The sequence below is a fragment of the Trichechus manatus genome, unplaced genomic scaffold (assembly GCF_000243295.1).
Source record: "Trichechus manatus latirostris isolate Lorelei unplaced genomic scaffold, TriManLat1.0 scaffold00027, whole genome shotgun sequence".
Taxonomy (NCBI): Eukaryota; Metazoa; Chordata; class Mammalia; order Sirenia; family Trichechidae; genus Trichechus; species Trichechus manatus.
In genome coordinates, this window is record NW_004443963.1 from 18,401,362 (window position 1) to 18,422,420 (window position 21,059).

At 45.2% G+C, this 21,059-nt stretch overlaps 1 protein-coding gene across 4 annotated transcripts in view; it reads left to right on the forward strand.

The window, feature by feature from the left end:
• The window catches only part of GRAP2 (GRB2 related adaptor protein 2), an 81,669-nt gene that overhangs the window by 49,687 nt on the left and 10,923 nt on the right, over positions 1–21,059 (forward strand). For 2 of the 4 annotated variants that reach the window (XM_023729055.1, XM_004373881.2), the window contains exons 2-4: positions 6,490–6,581; positions 14,607–14,698; positions 19,043–19,162. In XM_023729055.1, coding sequence (XP_023584823.1) covers positions 6,504–6,581; positions 14,607–14,698; positions 19,043–19,162 — 290 coding nt within the window. In that variant the 5' untranslated portion in view covers positions 6,490–6,503. Of the gene's footprint in view, positions 1–2,381; positions 2,792–6,284; positions 6,582–14,606; positions 14,699–19,042; positions 19,163–21,059 lie in introns of those variants that run through there. The other 2 variants (XM_023729056.1, XM_004373880.2) reach the window with 2 other exon arrangements.

Consider the following 21,059-nt stretch of genomic DNA (forward strand, 5'->3'; position numbering starts at 1 on the left):
CAATAGGATATATATATATATATATATAAAATTTTATTTATTTTGTCGTTGTTGAGAATATACTCAGCAAAACACACACCAATTTAACAGTTTCTACATGTACCATTTAGTGACATTGATTACATTCTTCGAATTGTATAACAATTCTCACCCTTGGTTATAGATTAAATTGCGTTCTCCAAAATTATGTGTTATAAACCCTAATCTCTCTGCCTGTGGGAATGGGTTGTCTTTGTTATGTTAATGAGACAGGATTAGTGTAGGGTGTGTCTTGAGTCAATCTCTTTTGAGATAGATAAGAGATTAAACAAGCGAGCAAAAGAAGCAGAGATGGGGTAAGATAGATGCCAAGCCACATAGAGATCTCCAAGGAACCAGGAAGCAGAAGCTGAACAGACAAGGAACTTCCTCCAGAGTCAACAGAGAGAGAAAGCGTTCTCCTAGATCCAGCGCTCTGAATTCAGACTTCTCCTCCTAAACCGTGAGAAAATAAGTTTGTTAGTTAAAGTCATTCACTTGTGGTATTTCTGTAACAGTAGCACTAGATAACTAAGACAGCTTCCTTTTCTGAGTTATTCCTCCCCCAGAAACATAAATTCACTGCCCTCTAAGGTTGCTATCTAATCTTCAGAGTTGCTGTTGTCCATTTGATCCCACATAGACAGTTCTTAAAAGACCATAATGCTCAAGGCAGACATTTTTTACTCGTCAAGCTAAACTATTTGTATGGTTTTAAGAAGACTTCAGGGGATATTTTTAGTTTAAGTTTTAAAGATTATCTAAGGGCAACAGTTTCAGGGATTCATCCAAACTTTATGGCTCCAGGAAGTCTGCAGTCCATGAGATTTTTCCCCTTTTAATCAGGATTCTTCTATGGAATCTTTGATCAAAATGTTCAGTAATGGACCCAAGGTGTAAAGGGCAAGGGGGAGAGTGCTGACACATTGTGGGGATTGCAACCAATGTCACAAAAAAAATTGTGTATAAATTTTTGAATGAGGAATTAATTTGCACTATAAATGTTCGCCTAAAACACAATAAAATTAAAAATAAATAAATAGACCAAAGTAAAAATGTTCACTAATGGTAGCCAGGCACCATCCAGTTCTTCTGGTCTCATGGCAAAGGAAGCAGCTGTTGACGAAGGCAATTAGCCACACATTCCATATCCTCCTCCTACTCCTGACTCTTAATAGCAGAGGTTTTTTAAAGGTACTTTGGGAGTTAGGAGCCCTGGTGGTGCAGTGGCTAAGAGCTCGGCTGCTAACCAAAAGGTCGGCAGTTTGAATCACCAGCCACTCCTTGGAAACCCTGTGGGGCAGTTCTACTCTGTCCTATAGGGTCGCTATGAATCGGAACCGACTCAACAACTATAGGTTTTGGGAGTTAAGAAGGGGGGAAGCTGATATTTATTTAGCCCACCGTGTGAGGGGCTGGAGGCGATATACGGGTGTGCTCTCTTTTAAGACTCTATGCGTGAAAAGCCAGACTTTAGAACAGATAAATTAAGAGGTAGTTATTTGCATAACAAATTTTTCTTTTCATTTTATAAAGGGATTCACCGCAGGGTTCCTTTATAGAGTAAGCTTCCACAGTGCAGGCTAATATGATGCCATTTACAAATACTCTATTCATAATAACTTTTCAAGAACGTTCCTATTCTGTACAGTAAGGCTTAGCTACAATCATTTTTTCCTGGCAGTGTAAGATTTCCTACTTCTGAAAAGTAATTGAGCTGACCTTGTCAGTTCAATGGGGACAGTAAGCACTCTACCTCCTCCTTGTCTCCAAGAGGAGCTTTGCCTGACAAGTATAAAGGCATAGATTCTAAGTCTGCATTATGTGACACTAAAGAGCTGGTATAATTTTACATTTTTAAGCTAAGCTCCTCTTGGTAGCTGCAGCAAAATTCCTAAAATGTAAACTCCTCACTATTCTAGCAGTTCATTTCATACCCACCCCCCTCCGCAAAAAAAAGGTGCCTTCAAGTCAATTTCAACCCATAGCAACCCCATATGCTACAGAGTAGAACTGTTCCATAGGGTTTTCTTGGCTGTAATCTGTATGGAAGCAGATTGCCAGGACTTTCTACCGTGGTGCTGCTGAGTGGGTTCAAACCGCCAGCCTTTAGGTTAGAAGTTGAGTGTAAACTGTTTGCACCACTCAGCTTGCTAATGTCCTGATAAATATGTTACAAGCAAATACTTATAAAGGGTAATGTTTCTCTCTCTCTCTCTTTTCAAAGACATTATCTTAAAACTGGGGCAAGTCATGTAAGTATTCAAATTGGAACTCTCCCCAGCAAAATAGGAAATGGTGTCACTGATTCAATTTAGGACCCATCTCCCTCTTTGATTGGGTCTTGAGCTTGAATCTTCACACAGCTTCGTGGTATTATGCAATTGCTCTTTTTAAGAGATGCACAAAACGGAAACCCTGGCTATTCATAGCCAACTTAGGAGGAGCTGAAATTGTTCAAGAAGTTTCTTGCTCAGTACCATTTTGCTGGTAACTATGTGTTTCTGAGCAAATCCACTTAGTCTAGCTTTCAGATGGAGGTTATTTTAAAGAGTTGTCTCGTGGCTTTTGTTTTCATACTCTGTGGTGACTATATTTTAGAAAGAGATAAGCATTCCCTGTGTTTAGTCTGAATATTTTTCAGGCTTTTTGGTGATGGAAGAAGCTTACATGGAAATGCAAGGGCAGAGAAAAATCATTCCTCTGGAAGTCCTGTGTGGTGTTGCCCTGTGGTAGGGCAGATCTGTGTGGCCAGGCTGCTAATGGAGATTCGGTGAGATTCTTCAAGGGGGAAGTGAGGGAGACCCAGAGGGCTTGGTGACAAGCAGAGCTCGTGTCAGGGGCCGGCAGGCACAGTTCTGAGGTGGATTCCTGGACAAATGGCATGGTTGGCTCGGGGAGGCTGATGGGGAGGGTGGGGGGTGGGGGGCCGGAGGAGAGTGGAGATGGCTTGGCTGCCCCTGGACTCTGTTGCTTCTCCAAATATATGGCACGTAGCATTTCAGCCATTTCTAAAGTTGCGCGCTGGCAGAGAAAGCACATTTCATCCATCTGTTAGGCTCTCTAAAGAGGTGTCTCCCTCTTCATCTTCCCCCTGAGGTCAGAAGCTCTGAAATTGCAAACAGCAGCGAGGAGGCTCAACTGCATTATTGATGCTGCTGCGCCTTCTGTCTGTCTCTGATCTCCATCTCTATTTCTCTTCTCCTTTTTCACTTGGAATTGTTGCTACCTGGTTTTTATCTCCACCATGTTTGTTTGTTTCCCAGGTGCAGTACATAGTGGTGGCAGGTATAGATTATAAAACTAGTAGGTAAATACTGGATATTCTGAGGCAGTGGTGGTCCAGTGGTAGAATTCTCACCTTCCATGCTTGAGACCTGGGTTCAATTCCCAGTCAATGCACCTCATGCACAGCCACTACCACCACCCATCTATCAGTGGAGGCTTCGTGTCGCTATGATGCTGCACAGGTTTCAGCGGAGCTTCCAGACTAAGATGGACTAGCAAGAAAGGCCTAGTGATCTACTTCTGAAAATCAGCGAGTGAAAATTCTCTGGATCACAACTGTCCGATCCCATTGCACATGAGGTCACCGTGAGTCGAGGGTTGACTCTGGCAGCTAACAACCACAAATTCTAGATAAACTAATTTGGTTTAATTTGGTTGGGTATTAATTTGGTTTTCTTTTTCCCCGGTGGTAATTTAAAACTTTTCAAAATGAAAGCTAACAGATACTAGTGAAATGAGATATAAATTCCCATGCCTTTTTATAATCAAACCGAAAGCTGGCCCTTGGGGTGGGGGTGGCGCATTTCCCATGCTCTGCTATCAGGGGCTATTCAAAGGAAGAATTTGTGAAGCCCTATGACTTGATCACAAACAGAGTATCCAACCCACCCCCACCCTGAACCTCTCCCTCCTTCCAAACAGCATCTGAACAGATTTTCACTTCACAAATGGAAATGGAATGAGAGCAAAAGTTTTTTTTTCAATTGGTTTTATGAAGAGTGGGCATGTTCAATTGGGTTTTTGAGACAGGATTAATATTATAAGCTGGGGAGTTCTGTGATATGCCTATGCCGTCGGCTTTGCCACACTGCCTGCCTCCTGGGGGAATCGCAATGAAAAGTGCCACTATTCAGAAAAATTTTGCTTCTGCCTCTGCTTCTCATCCAAGTGACATACAGCCAGCCTGGGCCAAGTGTCCAAGCCTGACGTGAGTCACATGTAATGTCAGGAAGGCCGTCCCGAGCTCAAGGTCATATCTGGAGCATGCCTTCGATATTTTTTTCAACTCTAATTTGTGTGACTTTCTAATACGTTTAGCATTTGCCCTCCCCCTTGTCTCCATCTTGCTTATTAAGGTAAATTTGCATATAAATGAGATCTTGGTCTTCAGGACCATTCACCTGACACTTGATCTCTTGAGGTGACCGTTGTCTGCTGTTAATGCCATGAGGGTGACCCACAGAAGCCATGTCTCCCTTCAAACAGGAGGCAAGGCCTTAATTAGGATCAGCTTTGCATGTTAAAGTAATGGGGTGAATCAAGTCACCAAAGGCATTTAGCAATAACAAAGGGGGGCAGAATACTCCTCCCTGTTGAGCGGGTCATTCTAGGTCACAACAATTTGAATTTGCCTTAGATGGACAGATCTTGAAGAAAGTGTATAAAAAGTGTCTTTCTTTTATTTGGAAAGAATCTGGGCTCAGAGAGTTTAACTATGACATTTTACTTTGGCTTCTGATTTTTTTTTTTTCTTTCATATCTGTCTTTGCAATTGGTAGTATTTATCTCTACAAATTACCTTTGGAAGGTCGAGTAAATGTGGAAAATCAGAGAAATGAGGCCCTCCCTATCACTGCTCCTGCCGTCGGCTTCAATCCTCTGATCTCCACACTCCACGCCCTCCCACACACTGCCACCTTCCTCATTTACCCAAATATTGTCTACTTGGGCAGAAATTCCCACTTCGAGGACAACCGTGGTCCCAGTTTGCGGGTGATTGAAAGTCTAATAGGTTTGACAGTTACTTGTAAACTAACCTAAAGGGTTTGGGACTTAAGCAAATTGGGAAAATGGAAGTGCCAGACAACAGCATTCAAGACTGTGTCCTGACAGTAAGCCGTCTTAGCAGAGAATCAAAGGATTTGATGGTCACGGAGAACAAGCATCAAATTTTAATGAGAAACCTTTTAAGGAGATGCGAGAGATCAGAAGAAAGCATGGGCTGCTTTTGGCCAGGCTACCTTTGCTGGGGGAAAATGTGGTCATTAAAATGATTTTTAAAACATAAATTACACTTAGCTTTGTATGGTATAATGCTTTGCATCGATTATTTAATCTCACAAGCTTATGAGTTGAATATCATGATCCCCATTTCACAGATGAGGCAACTGAGAGAGACTCCAAGGGATATAATCACTTGCCCCAAATCACACAGCTATTCAACGACAAAACCAGGCCTCAACCCAGCTCCCTTTCTATTACATCCCCCAGTTTCCAGTTGCCATTGAGTTGACCCCAACTCATGGAGACCCCATGTGTGTCAGAGTAGAACTATGCTCCATAGACTTTTCAATGCTGATATTTTTTGCAAGTAGATTGCCAGGCCTTTCTTCTGAAGTGTCTCTGGATGGATTCAAACCCCCAACCTTTCAGTTAGCAGCTATGCACTTAACCGTTTACACCACCAGGGACTACCATTACATCCCTAGTGTCTCCTAAAAAAACAACTATTTTTCATACTAACTGTAGGATGTAGGCTGACTCATTTCTTTACACACTCCCATGCATTATTAGCAGGGGCCAGTATTTTCACTCAGTTCAGAACTATCAAAATCCAAATTCCCAAAAGGTCCTTGGCTTCCCTAAAATAATAAAAATAAGGAATCTGACCAATCAAGACTCCCAGCTCTAAGACCAGAATGCGTTCTACTGTCAAGCCGTGCAGAAGGACGCTCAGTTCCCCACTGGCCAGTGCTGTCTAATTCTCTTAAATGATTCAGATGTAAAAGAGAAAATGGCATCTGCCTAATTAACACTGCCTGGTTAAATATAGTTGCCAAGGGACAGCCTCGGGACAGTGTTTACACAACAGCCTTTCCAGCCCCTCGAGCCTCACGTTAGAGATGACAGCGAGTCTTCCTTATCAACCGGAAACAGATGCCCCAGAAACGGGGACAGGCCAGGATAGACACAGGGAGATGAAAGGAGAGGGGAAAGGCTGTCACTGGCCTGCGTTTCCTGCTCTGGCATCTGGGGATTCAGAGAATGAACCCTGGAACCAGTCCTACAGGCTCTAGTAGCTCCTCCTGCAAACCGAAGCCCTCACTATGCGTCTGTGTCCCCCTCTCCAGCGGAGACATCTGACCCCTCCCCTGTGAACTGTTAAGACTGCTGAGCCTTACCGCCTTCTCTGCTGCCCTGCTCTGGCGGACAGGCACAATGACCACATTCTTTCTCTTCCAGCTTCATGTTACAACATGGAAGCCATCGCCAAGTTTGATTTCACCGCCTCCGGTGAGGACGAGCTGAGCTTTCACACTGGAGATGTTCTGAAGGTAGGTGATGTGAGGCCCAGGGGAGCGAGAGGGAGTTTCTGTTACTCGAGTCTGGCCACTGAGTTAATCTAGCAGTCCACACCTTTGTCTCTTAGGGACTACACACAGTTCCTTTTCAACAACATTGGGTATGGTAGAGGTTCGCCTCCATTAAGAGGGTTCCTGGGGAGCACCTGTGTGCCACATATCAGGCTAGGTGATAGAACTGCAAAGGTGGTAGAAATACAAATAAGCCGTCATCCTTATCTCGGGATGCTTGTGGTCTGGAGGGGGAAACAACATCATCCAAAGAACTATTGTCAATGCTCTTATCTAAGCACCCAGAGAGCACAGGTGAGGCAACATGTGATTCCCCTTGAATGCGTGGCAATGTCAGTGTCAGGGAATGCAATGAAGATGAATTCACCAGACAGGACAGTGGGAGGTTGTCCAGACAGAAGCAACAACATGAGCTAAAGCTCAGAGATGTGAAAGTTCATGCTGAACTTGAGGAGCATGGTGAGGTTCAGCACAGCTGGAACTTAGCAGTAGAGGAGGCAGATGGAGAAGCCTGGGAAAGGCAGCTGAAGGAGAGGTGGCTCAACAAAGGCCGTGCACACGCGAACTTCTTAAACTTGTCTTCAGCCTGCACTTGAGTTGTAGTGGCCACTTGTTGAGCTGAAGAGGAGTTGGCCTTCTCCCACATTTCATGCCCCAAACTTACAGGCTCTACATCTTAACTCTTGTGTTTTGCAGAAGAGCAAAAGCCCTTCAAGAGCCCATTAGGGTGTATGTGATGCCACTACACCCCTATCTAGCTTCAGAGCACCCATGGATATCCTGATCCTTTGTCTCAGGAGCCTGACTGGGCCTTCTCGGACTGCCCAGGGGCACTGAGGCCACCAATGTCTCGTCACCAAGAATTACTCTTGCTATAGAAAGAACCTTCTTGGCATGTGAGAGGGTGACTCAGAAAGGGCCCATGGAGTGCAGACCTTGTAGAGTAACTTGGAATTTGAGCACCCGGGTATTTAGCCTTCTAACTACCCTTAACTTGCAAAATCTACTAATAGGGTTGCAAAGAGTTTGCCTTCAATGTCAAAATATTGGTTGGGTTGTTGACTGCCCCGGAAAAGGTGGTTTTCACTGCCTTGGGATCTTACCAAGGTCACAGAGGGAATGGACACAAGCTGGGAAGTCCCTTCCTTCTTTATGGGGCTCTGTGACCATGTGATTAGCAACCTCTCTAGAGCATCTTCTGCTCAAAAGAGGCTGGGACGAATCCCACTGCTTATCTTCCATTGCAAATAGAACTTATTATCTTGCTTAAGTTTTGTCTATTCTCCAGAAAAAGAAAAAAAAATTGTTCAACTCTGGTTCCCACTCTAGCCCCTAACTTCTTTTCTCTCCTTCACTGCCAATACTGGGAAGAATTATCTACACTGGGGGCCTCCACCTCCTCACTTCCCATTCATTCCCCACAGCCCTCTAGAATCTGCCTTTAATCCCCAAGGCTCTATTCAAGTCCACCAGTGATCTCCTTCATGTGAAATATAATGAGCCTTTAGTCTTCAGGGTTGCCATGAGTTGGGGTCGACTTGACGGGCATAGGTTTAGTCTTCATCCTGCTAAAATGCCTGTAGAATTTGACACTATTGACTGTCCCTCTCCTTGAAACTTTTCTCCCTTGCTTCAGTGGTGCTACACTCTCTTGGTTCTCTTCCTCCCTTCCTGAGAATACCTAAGTCTCTTTTTGGAGTGCTTCTTTTCCTCTCTTTATCCTAAAATATAAGCTTCCCTGAAGGTACGCCCTTGTCTTTCCAATTTTGTCCTCTCTCTGAGCCATCTCATCCACTTCTCTGGCTTCAACTCTCACCTCTACGCCAAAGACCTTCAAGTGTACTGTTCTTGCTCCAGCTCTGAGCTCTCTCTTGAACTGTAGACCCACGTTCCCAACTGTCTGCTGGATGTCACCATGTGGACACCAGCTCCTAACTCAGGATGTCCAGAATCAAAATCAACTCTCCCACTTCCACCCAAACTGCTCCCTTATCCATGTACTGAGCATTACCATAGGTCAGCTACCAAGCTAGAAGCCTTAGTTATCATCAATTTCTCCCTTGCCAAATCCTGGAGATTAGTAACTAACATCTCCAGAGCACCTGCAATGTTAGTTACACGTGTTTTGCAGGCATTATTTCATCCTCTCAGCAAACCTATGAGGTAGGCACTACTTTTTTCCTCCATTTTACAAAACTGAGGCTAAGGGGTTAAATCACTTGTCCAAGGCCACACAGCTAGAACGTGACTAAGCCAGGGCCCAGATGGAGCTCTGTCTGACTACAGAGCCTTTCTCCTAAGCACTATACTCTGCTCTGAATATTCTTCTTCAATATGTATATACAAAGATATGTGGTTCAAAACCACCCAGTGGCTCCATGGGAGAAAGACCTGGCAATCTGCTACCATAAAGATTACAGCCGAGAAAATCCTATGGGGCAGTTCAACTCTGTCACATGGAGTCACTGGGACTTGAAAATCGACTCAACAGCACCCAATAACTCTGTGTGTGTGTGTGTGTGTGTGTGTGTGTGTGTGTGTATTCCCCTTCTTCACTAGAAGAAGAGGACTTTGGAGCCAGGTAGATCTGAGTTTGAATCCCTGCTTACTAGTTGTGTGGTCTTGGGCTAGTCACTTGCTCATCTCTGAGCTTCAGTGTCTCCCTCTATACATGGAGGTAGAATCTATCTTGCAGGCTTATGGGAAGGATTAGAGGTAACTGTCCTGGCCCAAAGTGGGTGCTTAGTCACGGTCGCCATGTTATCAGTATTATCCATTCCTGCTGCCTCTGACAGTTCAGACTATTGCCACAGCCCTTGACTGACTTCATTGCCTTATGTCTCTTTCTCCTTCAATCATTCTACTTACTAGTTCCAGAGGGATCTTTCTAGAAGACAAATCTCATCACATCGCTTCCTTTGCTCAAAAGCAATCGTTGGGTCCCCATTACTAACTGCTTGAAATTTAAACCATCTGGCTCCAACCCAGTGTCCAACCTCATTTTGCACAGGTACATGCACATGCACACACATACACACACCCCTACCCTTGTGTACCTAATGCCCCCAGATCACACTGTGATATATACATGATCCTTTCTCAACCTCTTCCCTATACTCCAAATGTCCTTCTCCTGCACGCACATATTTTATCACGTCAGCCATGAAACCTTCACTGATCCTCCCCCCACTTCCTACCAGCCCAACAAAATTAATCACTCCCTCGTCAGCTCTTCCACAGCGTTTCACAGACACTTCATTCTGGGTACTTATGATCTTGCCTCATCTGACAGTTATTTATGGGCACTCTGCGGCTCCGTGCTCCTGTGCACCCTGTCCATCCATCTCCCATTGCTGCCCTTACCCCAGGGATCCTAATTGCCCATTTACGTATTGGCTACTCCACGAACCACAGCTCTGTAAGGGCAGGGATCATGTCTGCCTCAGTGTTTAGAACAGTAACTTGGCACAAGGTTGACCCTCCCTAATATTTGAGAAATGAGTGAATGATTGATTCCTCCATTTGTCTGTGAGCTCCTTAGGAGCAGAGCCATGCTGGCTTCATCTTTGTATCTTGACAGTGTCTAACACAACTCATGGCCCAAAATAGGTGCTCAGTTCATATCTCCTGAATTGTTAAATTGCATTTCTGCGTGCTCATTTAGAATTCCACCAGTAAGCCAAAGTCCTCCTTCTTGTCAAATTCTGCCCATTGCAGCTGTCACAGTAAGGAGAAAAATGGAGAGGGGCTTGTTGACTGAGCCTCCCGGAACGTGTGTATGATGGTGGCTAGTGTCCCTGCCTGTGGTTCCCTGTGTACAGAGTGGATGTCTGTCCCTCCCCTCCAGAGATGGGGAACATGCCCCAGTATCCTCGCAATTGTTTTCAAAGCCAGTTCTTGACTGCCTCAGTAATTCATTTCTGGGATGCTATTGTCTCTTGTTTGGCCTTCAGTGCTAAAAATTAAACAGAGTTTTCGTTAGAAGGTACAAAAAATGTCTGACTAGCTCACCAGCCACCCACTCCCCCTTCAGATGGTGAGCTCCCCAGGGCCAAGGCACCAGCTTATTCGTCTCTATATTCCCAGCACCTAAGTGCAAACAGCAGGTGCTCACTAGATGCTGATTGCAGGGAATGGTAAACAAGATGGTGGACTGGGTAGCGAACTCCTGTGAAGAAACATTTCAAAAGTCACAAATAGGATTTTTTGTGTTTATGTTACAAATCTCCATACCTGCAATTACACACAAGCACATGACTTACATTATCCATTTGAATCTGACAGCTGTTTTGAAAAATGTCTCTTGACCCAGTCCATTTCTCTCTGCTTCTGTAAAGCGTCTAGCCTGGCCTCATTTCTTCCTACTAAAACAGCACCCTCAAAGCACTGAGAGTTAATCCTACATAATTAGCTTCTTCAATACTTCAGATTTCTGCTCTGCCTCTAAGCGCTACAATTCCATCCAATTTGAAAATTCTTTGAACCGTACATTTTGCCCTTCTCTTCCCACGTTTAACTTATTCTCAGGCCATGTAACCCAGAAAATGATTCTTTTAGTCAACATTGTAAGAATTAAGGCACAGTAAATTGAAGTGCAAAACTTCGTTTGTTTAAGCTGAACTCTTTGCTCGGGTTTACACGATGCGCACAGAGATAGGAGGAACCGAATAGATGCGGAGATGAGAACAGGAAGTGCGGGGCCCTGGGCCAGCAACGGCAGGAGGAAACCAACTCCCCCCAAGGAGTTTTCTCTGCAGAAGATGCAATTTTTTAAAAACCTTGCTTTCTATATGCCATAAAAAGCCTACAAATTCAAATCTCTGGAAACCCAATTTCAGATGCAGGCCAAGCGCCAGGTGGTGGAGAAAAATGGTCGGCATTGCGGGATAATCTTTCAGTTGCTAGAGGAAGCTGATGGGTGGGAGCCATGATTACTAAAATTACAGCTGGTTTCAGGTTGGAGAACTAAAGACAAAGTGTAGTTGTTACCCTGATGACCTAATTTCCAAATGGCCTCCTCTACCTCATCCCTGCTCACCTTTATATATGTCTGCCCTGGCCACACACCCCATCGCCATGTGATGGAAGAAAGGAATTTCAAGGCCATAAACTTAGAAGAGATAGCACAGAGTGAAACCTTCTTATTTTCTTTATGTGGATACAAGGCCCCAGTGCTGTCTTTCCTAGTTCTTCTTTTGACCTAGATTTTCTGCTTCCCCCTCCACCCCCAGCTAACACATACCCACATGCCCTCAGTGATACCAACAGTCACATTTGATGTTGGAAACTATAAAGTTTTCTGTTCTCAGTAATTCTAAACTCAAATATGGGACACACTTTTATTTCTTCAGAACAAATGATTAAATTCAAAACATACACATAAAATACTTGAAACAACTTACAGACCCTTCCATGTCCTTCAGAGCTGGAGTCCTCCCTCATAAGAATATCACATTCTACAGAATTATATAAAAAAAAAGTAGATACTTTCTGAAGGACTTTCAAGCACCAGCGCTCATTTGATCCTTAGTTCAGCTCTGTGATGTGCTGAGTTATTATTATTCCCATTTTTCAGATGGTTAATTGACTTACTCAAGGTCACACAGCTAGTGGCAGAGGCAAGCTAGAAAGCAGGTCTTCTGGTTCCAAACTCATGGCTCTGTCCGCTTTCTTCCACCTTGGGAGTAATATTTGAAATAGGTCATCATTGCTTCTCCAGCCGCTAACTGAAAGGTCAGCAGTTCAAACCTACCAGCCACTCCAAGGGAGAAAGATGTGGCAGTCTGCTTCTGTAAAGATTACGGACTTGGAGCAGTTCTACTCTGTCCTATTAGGTCACTATGAGTCAGAATTGAATCAATGGCAATGGGTCTCAATTACTTCACTCTCTTCAATTCTCTTCCCATCCTTTCTCTAGCAGAGAGAAAACTACGAAACCCATGACTTCAACTCTACCTATACTTGGATGACTCCCAAATCTTAAGATCCAGTCAGATGTCTCTCCTGAGTCTAGACACACAGTGGGCATTTCTTCTTAGATGGTTCCACAGGCAACTCAAATTCACCCACATGCAATCTGAAGTCCCCAAGTTTTCCTTCAGACCTGTTCCTCTTCCTGAATTTTCTATTTTAGTAAAAGGTATCGCCACCCACTTGGTCTCCCAAGCCATAAATCCAGAATCTTCCCAGAATTCCCCTAGCTCCCACGAACAAGCACCAAATCCTACCCATTTTACCTCCTGTGCTGTTAGCTGCTGTCAAGTAGAGTCAACCCCTAACTCATGGCTACCCCATGCCCAACGGGCTCAGACCATTGTGATCCATAGGGTTTTCACTGGCTGATTTTTCAGAAGTAGATTACCAGGTCTTTCTTCCAAGTCCATCCTAGTCCAGAAGCTCTGCCAAAACCTGTTCAGCATCACAGCAACACACAAGCCTCACTGACAGACAAATGGTGGCTCTGCTTGAGGTACATTGGCTGGGATAGAACCCAGGTCTCCCGTATGGAAGGTGAGAATTCTACCCCCAAACCACCATTACCATCAAACCAATTCCTCTAAAATATGTCCTCGCCTCTTCTTAGCCCAGCCCGTCATTTCTAACCTGGGTGGCTACACTCATCTTCCTACCATTTCTCCCCCGACTTTGCCCCTCCAATGCATCGTCATGCTCTCATACAGCGCTCTTTCTTAAATCTAATTCTTACCATGCTATTTCCCTCCTTAAAAATCCTTTAATGGCTTCCCATAAATTTCAAGATAAAAATCCAAACTTTTCAACATGGGCCACAAGGTCCTGTGCCTCTAGCTTCCCTTCTCTCTACCCTGGATTCCCAGTCCAAACTCCAGCCATCCTGAAGCATATGGCACCCACAATGCACTACACTCTCTTATAGCCTCTCTTTGCCATCTGACTTCACCTGAGTAACTCCTTGCATTGCCTGGGCAATTCAACCCAGATGGCCTCTCCTCTAGGTAATCTTTCCTGCTCATCTTCTGCTTTCCCCATTACCAGATCAAAAATGACTTAAATAATAAGGAAGATGTATTATTTCTCATACAAAGTCCAGAAGGAGAATGGCTCCTGGGGTGGTTAATTCAGTGGCACAATGACCTCATCAAAGTTCTTTCCATCTTTTTGCTCTGCCATCCTCATTTAGAGTTATTGTTCAAGTCTATGGCAAATACTTTAGAAACATTCTCGGGGTTGAGGGGGTGGCAAATATTTGTCTTTTAATGATGAATCTCATTTTCTGAAATAAGCAGAAGCTATACAGAGCCTTGTCTGGTGAGTAATATGAGCCATCAAGGTAGGTGACAACACTTGGGGTCACAGTCAAAGTAGCCCCATATAGTAACAGCACAGAATTTCTTGGCTTGCTTGTGATCTGACTCTAACAGCAAGATTAGAAAAGGCACTCCCAAGTATCTTGACTTATGTCCAAACAATTTGTGAAACGCATAGAATATGAACACCAAGAGTTTTCAAAGCCAGATCCCACCTGGATGTTTAAGTTTTAATCTGCTTGTTTAAAATAATAATAATAATAATAATAAGTTAATTTTTTTAAGTTTCCTTGTTACATGGCAGAGAAGGAAAGACTCCAGAGAAAGCACTCTTGCCTTCCCACCACTTGCCTAGATGAGGACCCTAAGGTGATGAGACCTGGGACAAATGAATTTCCAAAGTAGAAGGAGAAAGGGGTTCAGGGTAATCCCTGAGTGCTGAGTTCCAGGAGGCCAAGCCATGAGTGGGTGGCACAAGTGGACAGAAATAGCTCGGGGTCAAGAGAAGCCAAACTCCGAAGGTAAACCTGCTGCTCCCCACTGGGCCTAGGGGAAATCCTAGAGCAGCCTTTTAAGTTCCTTTAGCTGAATTTTCCTCTAAATCCAAACCCAAAGGGGTGTGTTTTGCCCGCCAGCTCCTTTCCCTTGCTTTGCGGTGTCCTCCCTGCAGTGTCTTTGTCCTTCATTCTCTTCCATGTAGATCTTAAGTAACCAAGAGGAATGGTTCAAAGCGGAGCTTGGAAGCCAAGAAGGATATGTGCCCAAGAATTTTATAGATATCCAATTTCCTGAGTAAGTATTTTCAGCCTGCTGAGATGGGCCTACCCACACACACTCCCCTTACTTTTTTTTGGTAGCTGCTAAAATTATCGATGCCTACACAAGATACTGTCAAAAAGGGTTGCCTCTAGAAGCGGGAGCCATGCAGCTGAAGACAGGGGTGGGGTGGGGGAGACTTAGATTCCACTGTATTCTCCTTTGAATTGTATACCATGTGTGGGCATTGCCTATTTTAAAGTTTTCATAAAGTAAGTTTATGCACTAAAATAATCTATAATGTTTGCAATCACAGGGTCTCCAAGAATTCCAGTGGGGGCACTGTTGGTCACCCTGACTTTAAAAGCTACTTCTAGGCCTTCCTCTGTTATCTCCCAACTCTTCCTTCCATCCTAACAAGGGATCCCAAGCAGCTCTTGGCTCTTAATCGTGCGTGTGGACGCTGCCTGCCTTCCGTAGACTAACTGCTTACAACTGAGAGAAGTCAGTGTGGGGAAAGGGGAAATTCCCTTGCTAAAGAGGAAATGAAAAATTGCGATTGGGTCTTGTTTGTCTCAAGAATCGACCACAAGGCTTAGATAGAAATATGATCTCATCACAGAGCCGGTATCTAGACGAAAGAGTGAAGGTTTGTTAGAAAACCAAAGTGATATTGGTGTCTCCCATTCAGTGCAGCAACACTGTTCTTTGTAAGCCAGTAATGACCTTGACCAGTACTGACCACTGACCTTGTGTGGGCCCTGGAGGCTGCCTGACATTCCTGCCTGTCTGCTCTCCTACTCTTCTAGAAGACCAGTTCCTACCTTGTCTTTGCTCCTCAAACCTCCATCTCCTCCTCACTCTCAGCTGGTGGCCTTGCTTCCAGGCTCATTGGGACAATGGAGCCCCCAAAAGAGAAAATCCCCTATCTCCCCCCACCCCCCCCCCCACCTCCCCTACTGCATCCACCCACCTCCTGCAACTGGACTCAGACACTCCGCCTTTCCTGCATCTGTTTGGACAAGCTATCTATGCTCCTAGCAGAAATTCTCTCCTCTCTGTCTTGCATCAACTTTCTTCCCTCACCCCTCCCCCCGGCTGCATCATTCCCATCAGCAAACAAATATGCTGAATATGCTGCAATTTCTCCCATCTTACAAAAAAACAAACACAAGCAAAAGAAAATTCCTGGTCCCAAATCCCCTTCTGGCCACCACCCCATCTCCTCAAAAGGATTGTTTGCACTCACTGTCTCCATCTCCTCTCTTCCCATTCTCTCTTCAACCCCCACAACTCCACCAGAACCTTTCTTGTCAAGGTCACGGAGAACTAGAAGTCCGAGGTCAGTCCTCAGCCATCGTCTCATCAAGATTTCACCTAGAGGATCTCTCCCTCCCTGTTGACACACTTTCTTAATTTGACTTCCAGGATACCCTCTCTCCTGGTTCTCCTCCCACCACCCCAGCTGCCCCTCCTCTGTTTCTTTTGTTGGTTCCTTCTCATCTCTCCAATCTCCTTTGTTGTTGTTAGATGCCATCGAGTCGGTTCCAACTCCTAGCGACCCAATGTACAACAGAATGAAACACTGCCCAGTCCTGCGCCATCCTCACAATCGTTGTTATGCTTGAGCCCATTGTTGCAGCCACTGTGTCAATCCATCTCGTTGAGAATCTTCCTCTTTTTTGAGGCCTTCCCTGTCAGCATATTTTAAATTCCTCCCCTGCCCCTCATTCCTTGTCCTTCCTCTTCATTTTCATTTTCTCCACAGCACCTGTCATCATATGACCTACTATGTATTTTAAGTATTTTGTTGTTCATTATCTGTCTCTCCCCACTAGAATGTTAAGTTCCATAAGGGCGGGGGTTCTTGTCTGTTCTGCTCACCACTGTATCCCTGGTGCCTAGAAGAGGGCTCAGCACATAGTAAATGCTGTTGTTGGCTGCTGTTGAGTCGACTCCGACACATGGCAACTTTACGTACAACAGGACGAAACATTGCCCGGTCCTGTGTTATCGCCAACATGTTCAAGTCCATTGAACTCCATCTCACCAAGGGTCTCCCACGCCCTTGTTGGCCCTCTACTTGACCAAACATGATGTTCTCCTCTAGCATTGATCCCTTCTGACAACATGTCCAAAGCAAGAAAGTCAGAAAAATATTATGTCGCACTCCATAAGATTTGATGTTCAATAATTAGCTGTTGAATGAATGAATAAATAGCTTTCAAACGACATGCAATATTCAAACCCTGGCCACTCGTATCTAACATGTAGTGTGTGGAAATCTCTGCAAGTCTTGAAAGAAGTCACTTATCGAATTCCAGTTGGAAGACAAATGTGTATTTTCTAAACACCCGTTCTAACTGCCTGCTGCATCTTCCAAAATATTGCCTTTGAGATATGACTGCTGTCCAGCCCTGTCCCATTCCTTTCCCCGCCCCCATTACATTTCCTACATAAGGCAGTGATGGGGTGGTCACTTTGGTCGCACTGCAGGATTGTGTGCAAATACTCTGGAAGGATCTCTGGGCAGGCAACCACCAGAAACCCCTTCTTCCAGCCCCTCGGAGGACAACCTACCTCCCCCTGCAGTCCCAGGTCTGAATAAGTATATCCTTCCTGCCATCTGTCTCGGATTCAGGTTTCTGAATTCTAGAAAGCACCAGGAATTGCCCACAAAAGAATCCAAAGCAGTGGCCTGTTGGGCGTTCGCCTTAAAGGGGTGCACATACTGGGCTTCCAGTGGCAGTAATGAGGGCAGCCACCCTGAAGCCATGTGACAGTCCACCTTTGTCAGCTGAAGGATTGCAAACACTCATTTCACGTTTCTGTGGATGAGAGAGGTATCTGGCCTCCTGCCCCAGGCTGTAGCCACTGTTTGCCTTGCCCCTGGGTCAGTGCTTGGCCTTTGTCATACATGCCATACTGTGTGCAGCAACACTTCCAGGGGCTGCCACCCCGACCCCACTCCTGAAAGAGCCATGTCTCCCCAGTTTCTTCTTTTCCACAGTAAAGATTCCAGCCTGGATTTTTGGGACAGCCAACGAGCCAGCTGTGTAGACACTGCTCTCTGGCTGCTACCAAAAAAAAAAACAAACAAACCCATTGCCATCGAGTCAATTCTGACTCATGGCAACCCCATATGTTACAGGGTAGAACTGTGCTCCATAGGGTTTTCTAGGCTGTAATCTTTATGGAAGCAGATCGCCAGGCCTTTCTTTCGTGGTGCCGCTGGGTCAGCTCGAGCTGCAGACCTTTTGGTTAGTAGCTGAGAGGAAACCGTTTGCGCCACCCAAGGCCGTTCTTGGCTACTGCCAGCCATGCTCATCTCAAGTACGAGTTCGGGGCTCCCTGGGGGCCATGGCAGCCTTGGCTGAGCACACTGAGCAGCCCCCTGGGGCTTACGCCAGCCATGGAGCACAGGCCTGCTCTGTAATTCGCTTAATTCCCCAGGAGGAGTCTCAGCCAGCTGAGGTCTCAGCCTGGGAGGAACCTGCCGGCTCCAGCCTGTGGCCCCTCACCCAAGGCGGCTCTTCCCTCCCTGCGGTTCTTTTCCAGCGAGCACGCATCCCTCACACAGCTGCCGGCAGGCCAGGCGGCTGCTTCCCGCAGTGAGTCACTCCCACACTGTCCCATTTTGGTGCAGTCGCACATTTCCATGATTTAAGTGTTCCAAGCTGGAGAGAGACCTCTGGAGGGAAGGAACAAGGACAGTGAATAAGGGAACACTCACTTGCCTGGAACCTGCCTAGAGGATTTGTTTGCTTTCAAAGGCGCCTGACCCCCTTTTGTCCCTTTTCTCTCCTCTTAGTAGAGTCCCCAGCCCTCTCCCTTTGGGTCATCTTTCCTCCATTTCCTTCATCCTATTACTCATACAAGGAGCCCTGGGGGCAAAATGGATAAGTGATCGGCTGCTAACCAAAAGGCCGGTGGTTCGAACCCACCAGCTGCTCCGCTGGAAAAAGATGTGACAGTCTGCTTCCGTAAAGATGACAGCCTAGGAGACCCTATGGGGCAGTTCTACTCTGTCACATGGGGTCGCTTTGAGTCGAAATCACCTCGACAGCATCCAACAACAACAACCATTCCGCTCATACAGGGTTATGGGTGGCGCAAACGGTTAAGTTCTCAACTAATAACCAAGTTTGGAGGTTTGAGTCCACCCAGAGGCGCCTCAGAAGACAGGCCTGACAATCTGCTTCTGAAAAATCAGCTGTCGAAAACCCTATGGAGCACAGTCCCACGCTGACACACATGAGGTCGCCATGAGTTAGAGTTGACTCCACGGCATCTGGTTTGGGTTTGTTTGTTTGTTGTTTTTTTCTTTTTGGATCACTCCCATGTCTCACCAATGTCCTCTTGTTTCATCCCACCCGACAGATGGTTTCATGAAGGCCTCTCGCGACACCAGGCAGAGAACTTACTCATGGGCAAGGAGGTTGGTTTCTTCATCATTCGAGCCAGCCAGAGCTCCCCAGGAGATTTCTCCATCTCTGTCAGGTACAGGCTGTTCCTGACCCCAGGCTGACCCTTCTCAGCCTGTAACTGCCCAGATGACTAAAGCTATGAGGTGATTGCTCGAATGTGGCCAAATAACTAGAAACACAGGAGGCCAAGGGGACCAGGCATCTTGTCAACTGTGAGGTATTTCCTTCCCATGACACTTGTACAGGACCCCTTAGTACATTGGTTTGTGTTAACATTGTTTACACTCATCCCCTCCCCCTCTACCCCTGGTGCTTCTGGAAGGATAGGATTTTTTTTTTATTTTAATTTTTTATTTATTTATTTATTTTATTGTACTTCAGGTGAAGGCTTACAGAACAAATAGTTTCTCATGAAACAGTAGTACACATATTGTTTTATGACATTGGTTAACAACCCCACAACATATTAACCCTCTAACTTCTCAACCTTTTTTTTTGGTGAAAATACACATAGCCAAAGATACACCGGTTCAAAATTTCTACATGCACAGTTCAGTGACATTGACTACGCTCTTCCAGTTGTGCTGCTATTCTCATTTAAGATGAAGGCTTACAGAACAAAATAGTTTCTCATTTAACAGTTACTACAAATGTTGCCCTATGACAATGGTTAATAATCTCACAACACATCAACAATATCCTTACTCAACCTTGGGTTCCCTATCACCAGCTTCCTTGTCCCCTTCTGCCTTCTGGCCCTTGTCACTGGACTACGGTACCTCATTAGTCCCATTTGGTTTTACGGGGCTGTCCACTCCCAGGCTGAACGGTGAACCTCGGAGATAACTTCACCACTGAGCTAAAACGTGTCTGGGGGCCCTACTCTCGGGGTTTCTCCAGTCTCGTTTAGGCCAGTAAAGCTGGTCTTTTTTTTTTGTGAGTTAGAATTATGTTCTTCATCCTTCTCCAGCTCTGTCCAGAACCCTGTTGTGATCCTGGTCAGAGCAGTCAGTGGTAGCAGCCGGGCACCATCTAGCTGTACTGGACTCAGTCCAGTGGAGGCCTTGGTAGCTGTGGACCATTAGTCCTTCGGACTAATCTTTTCCTTGTATCCTGTTCTCTTCATTCTCCCTTGCTCCCTAAGGGATGAGACCAGTGGAGTATCTCAGATGGCTGCTCACAGGCTTTTAAGACCCCAGACACTACTCACCAAGGTAGAATGTAGAACATTGTCTTTATAAACTGTGTTATGCAAGTCGAGCTAGATGTTCCCCGAGACCATGGTTCCCACAGCTGTCCGCCCAGCAATTCAGTCCCTCAGGGAGTTTGGATGTGTCTATGGGGCTTCCATGACCTTTCCTTGTACAAGTTGTGCTGGTTTCCCCTGTATTGTGTACTGTCTCACCCTTCACCCAAGATACCACTCATCTATTGCCTATTTAGTATTTCCCCTCCACCCCTCCCATCCCTGGTAACCAGCAAAGATTGTTACATTTTGTGTGTGAACTTTTTCATGGGTTTTTACAATAGAGGTCTCATACAATATTTGTCCTTTTGTGATTGACTTATTTCACTCAGCATAATGTCCTCCAGTTTCATCCATGTTATGAGATGCTTCACAGATTCATTGTTGTTCTTTCTCGTTGCATAGTACTTCATTGTGTGTACGTACCATAGTTTGTTTAGGAAGGATAGGATTTTTGTTGAGTTCATCTTTGTGCCTTTGATAGTGCTTTGCATACAATAGATGCTCAATGAGAATTTGTGGAAGGAAAGAAGGAATGGAAGGGAAAAGAACTCCCAATTGTACCTATCCCTCTTGGGGTTTAGATCTTCACCTTTTCTTTTACTACTGATGTATGTCTGAAAAAAAAGCATCCTAGAAAAATGGAAATCCCAAGTAGTCATTTTGTAGTCGTAAGTAGCTGAACAAAAGTCAGGGCTGAAGCGCTATCTCAACAAGGTAACGA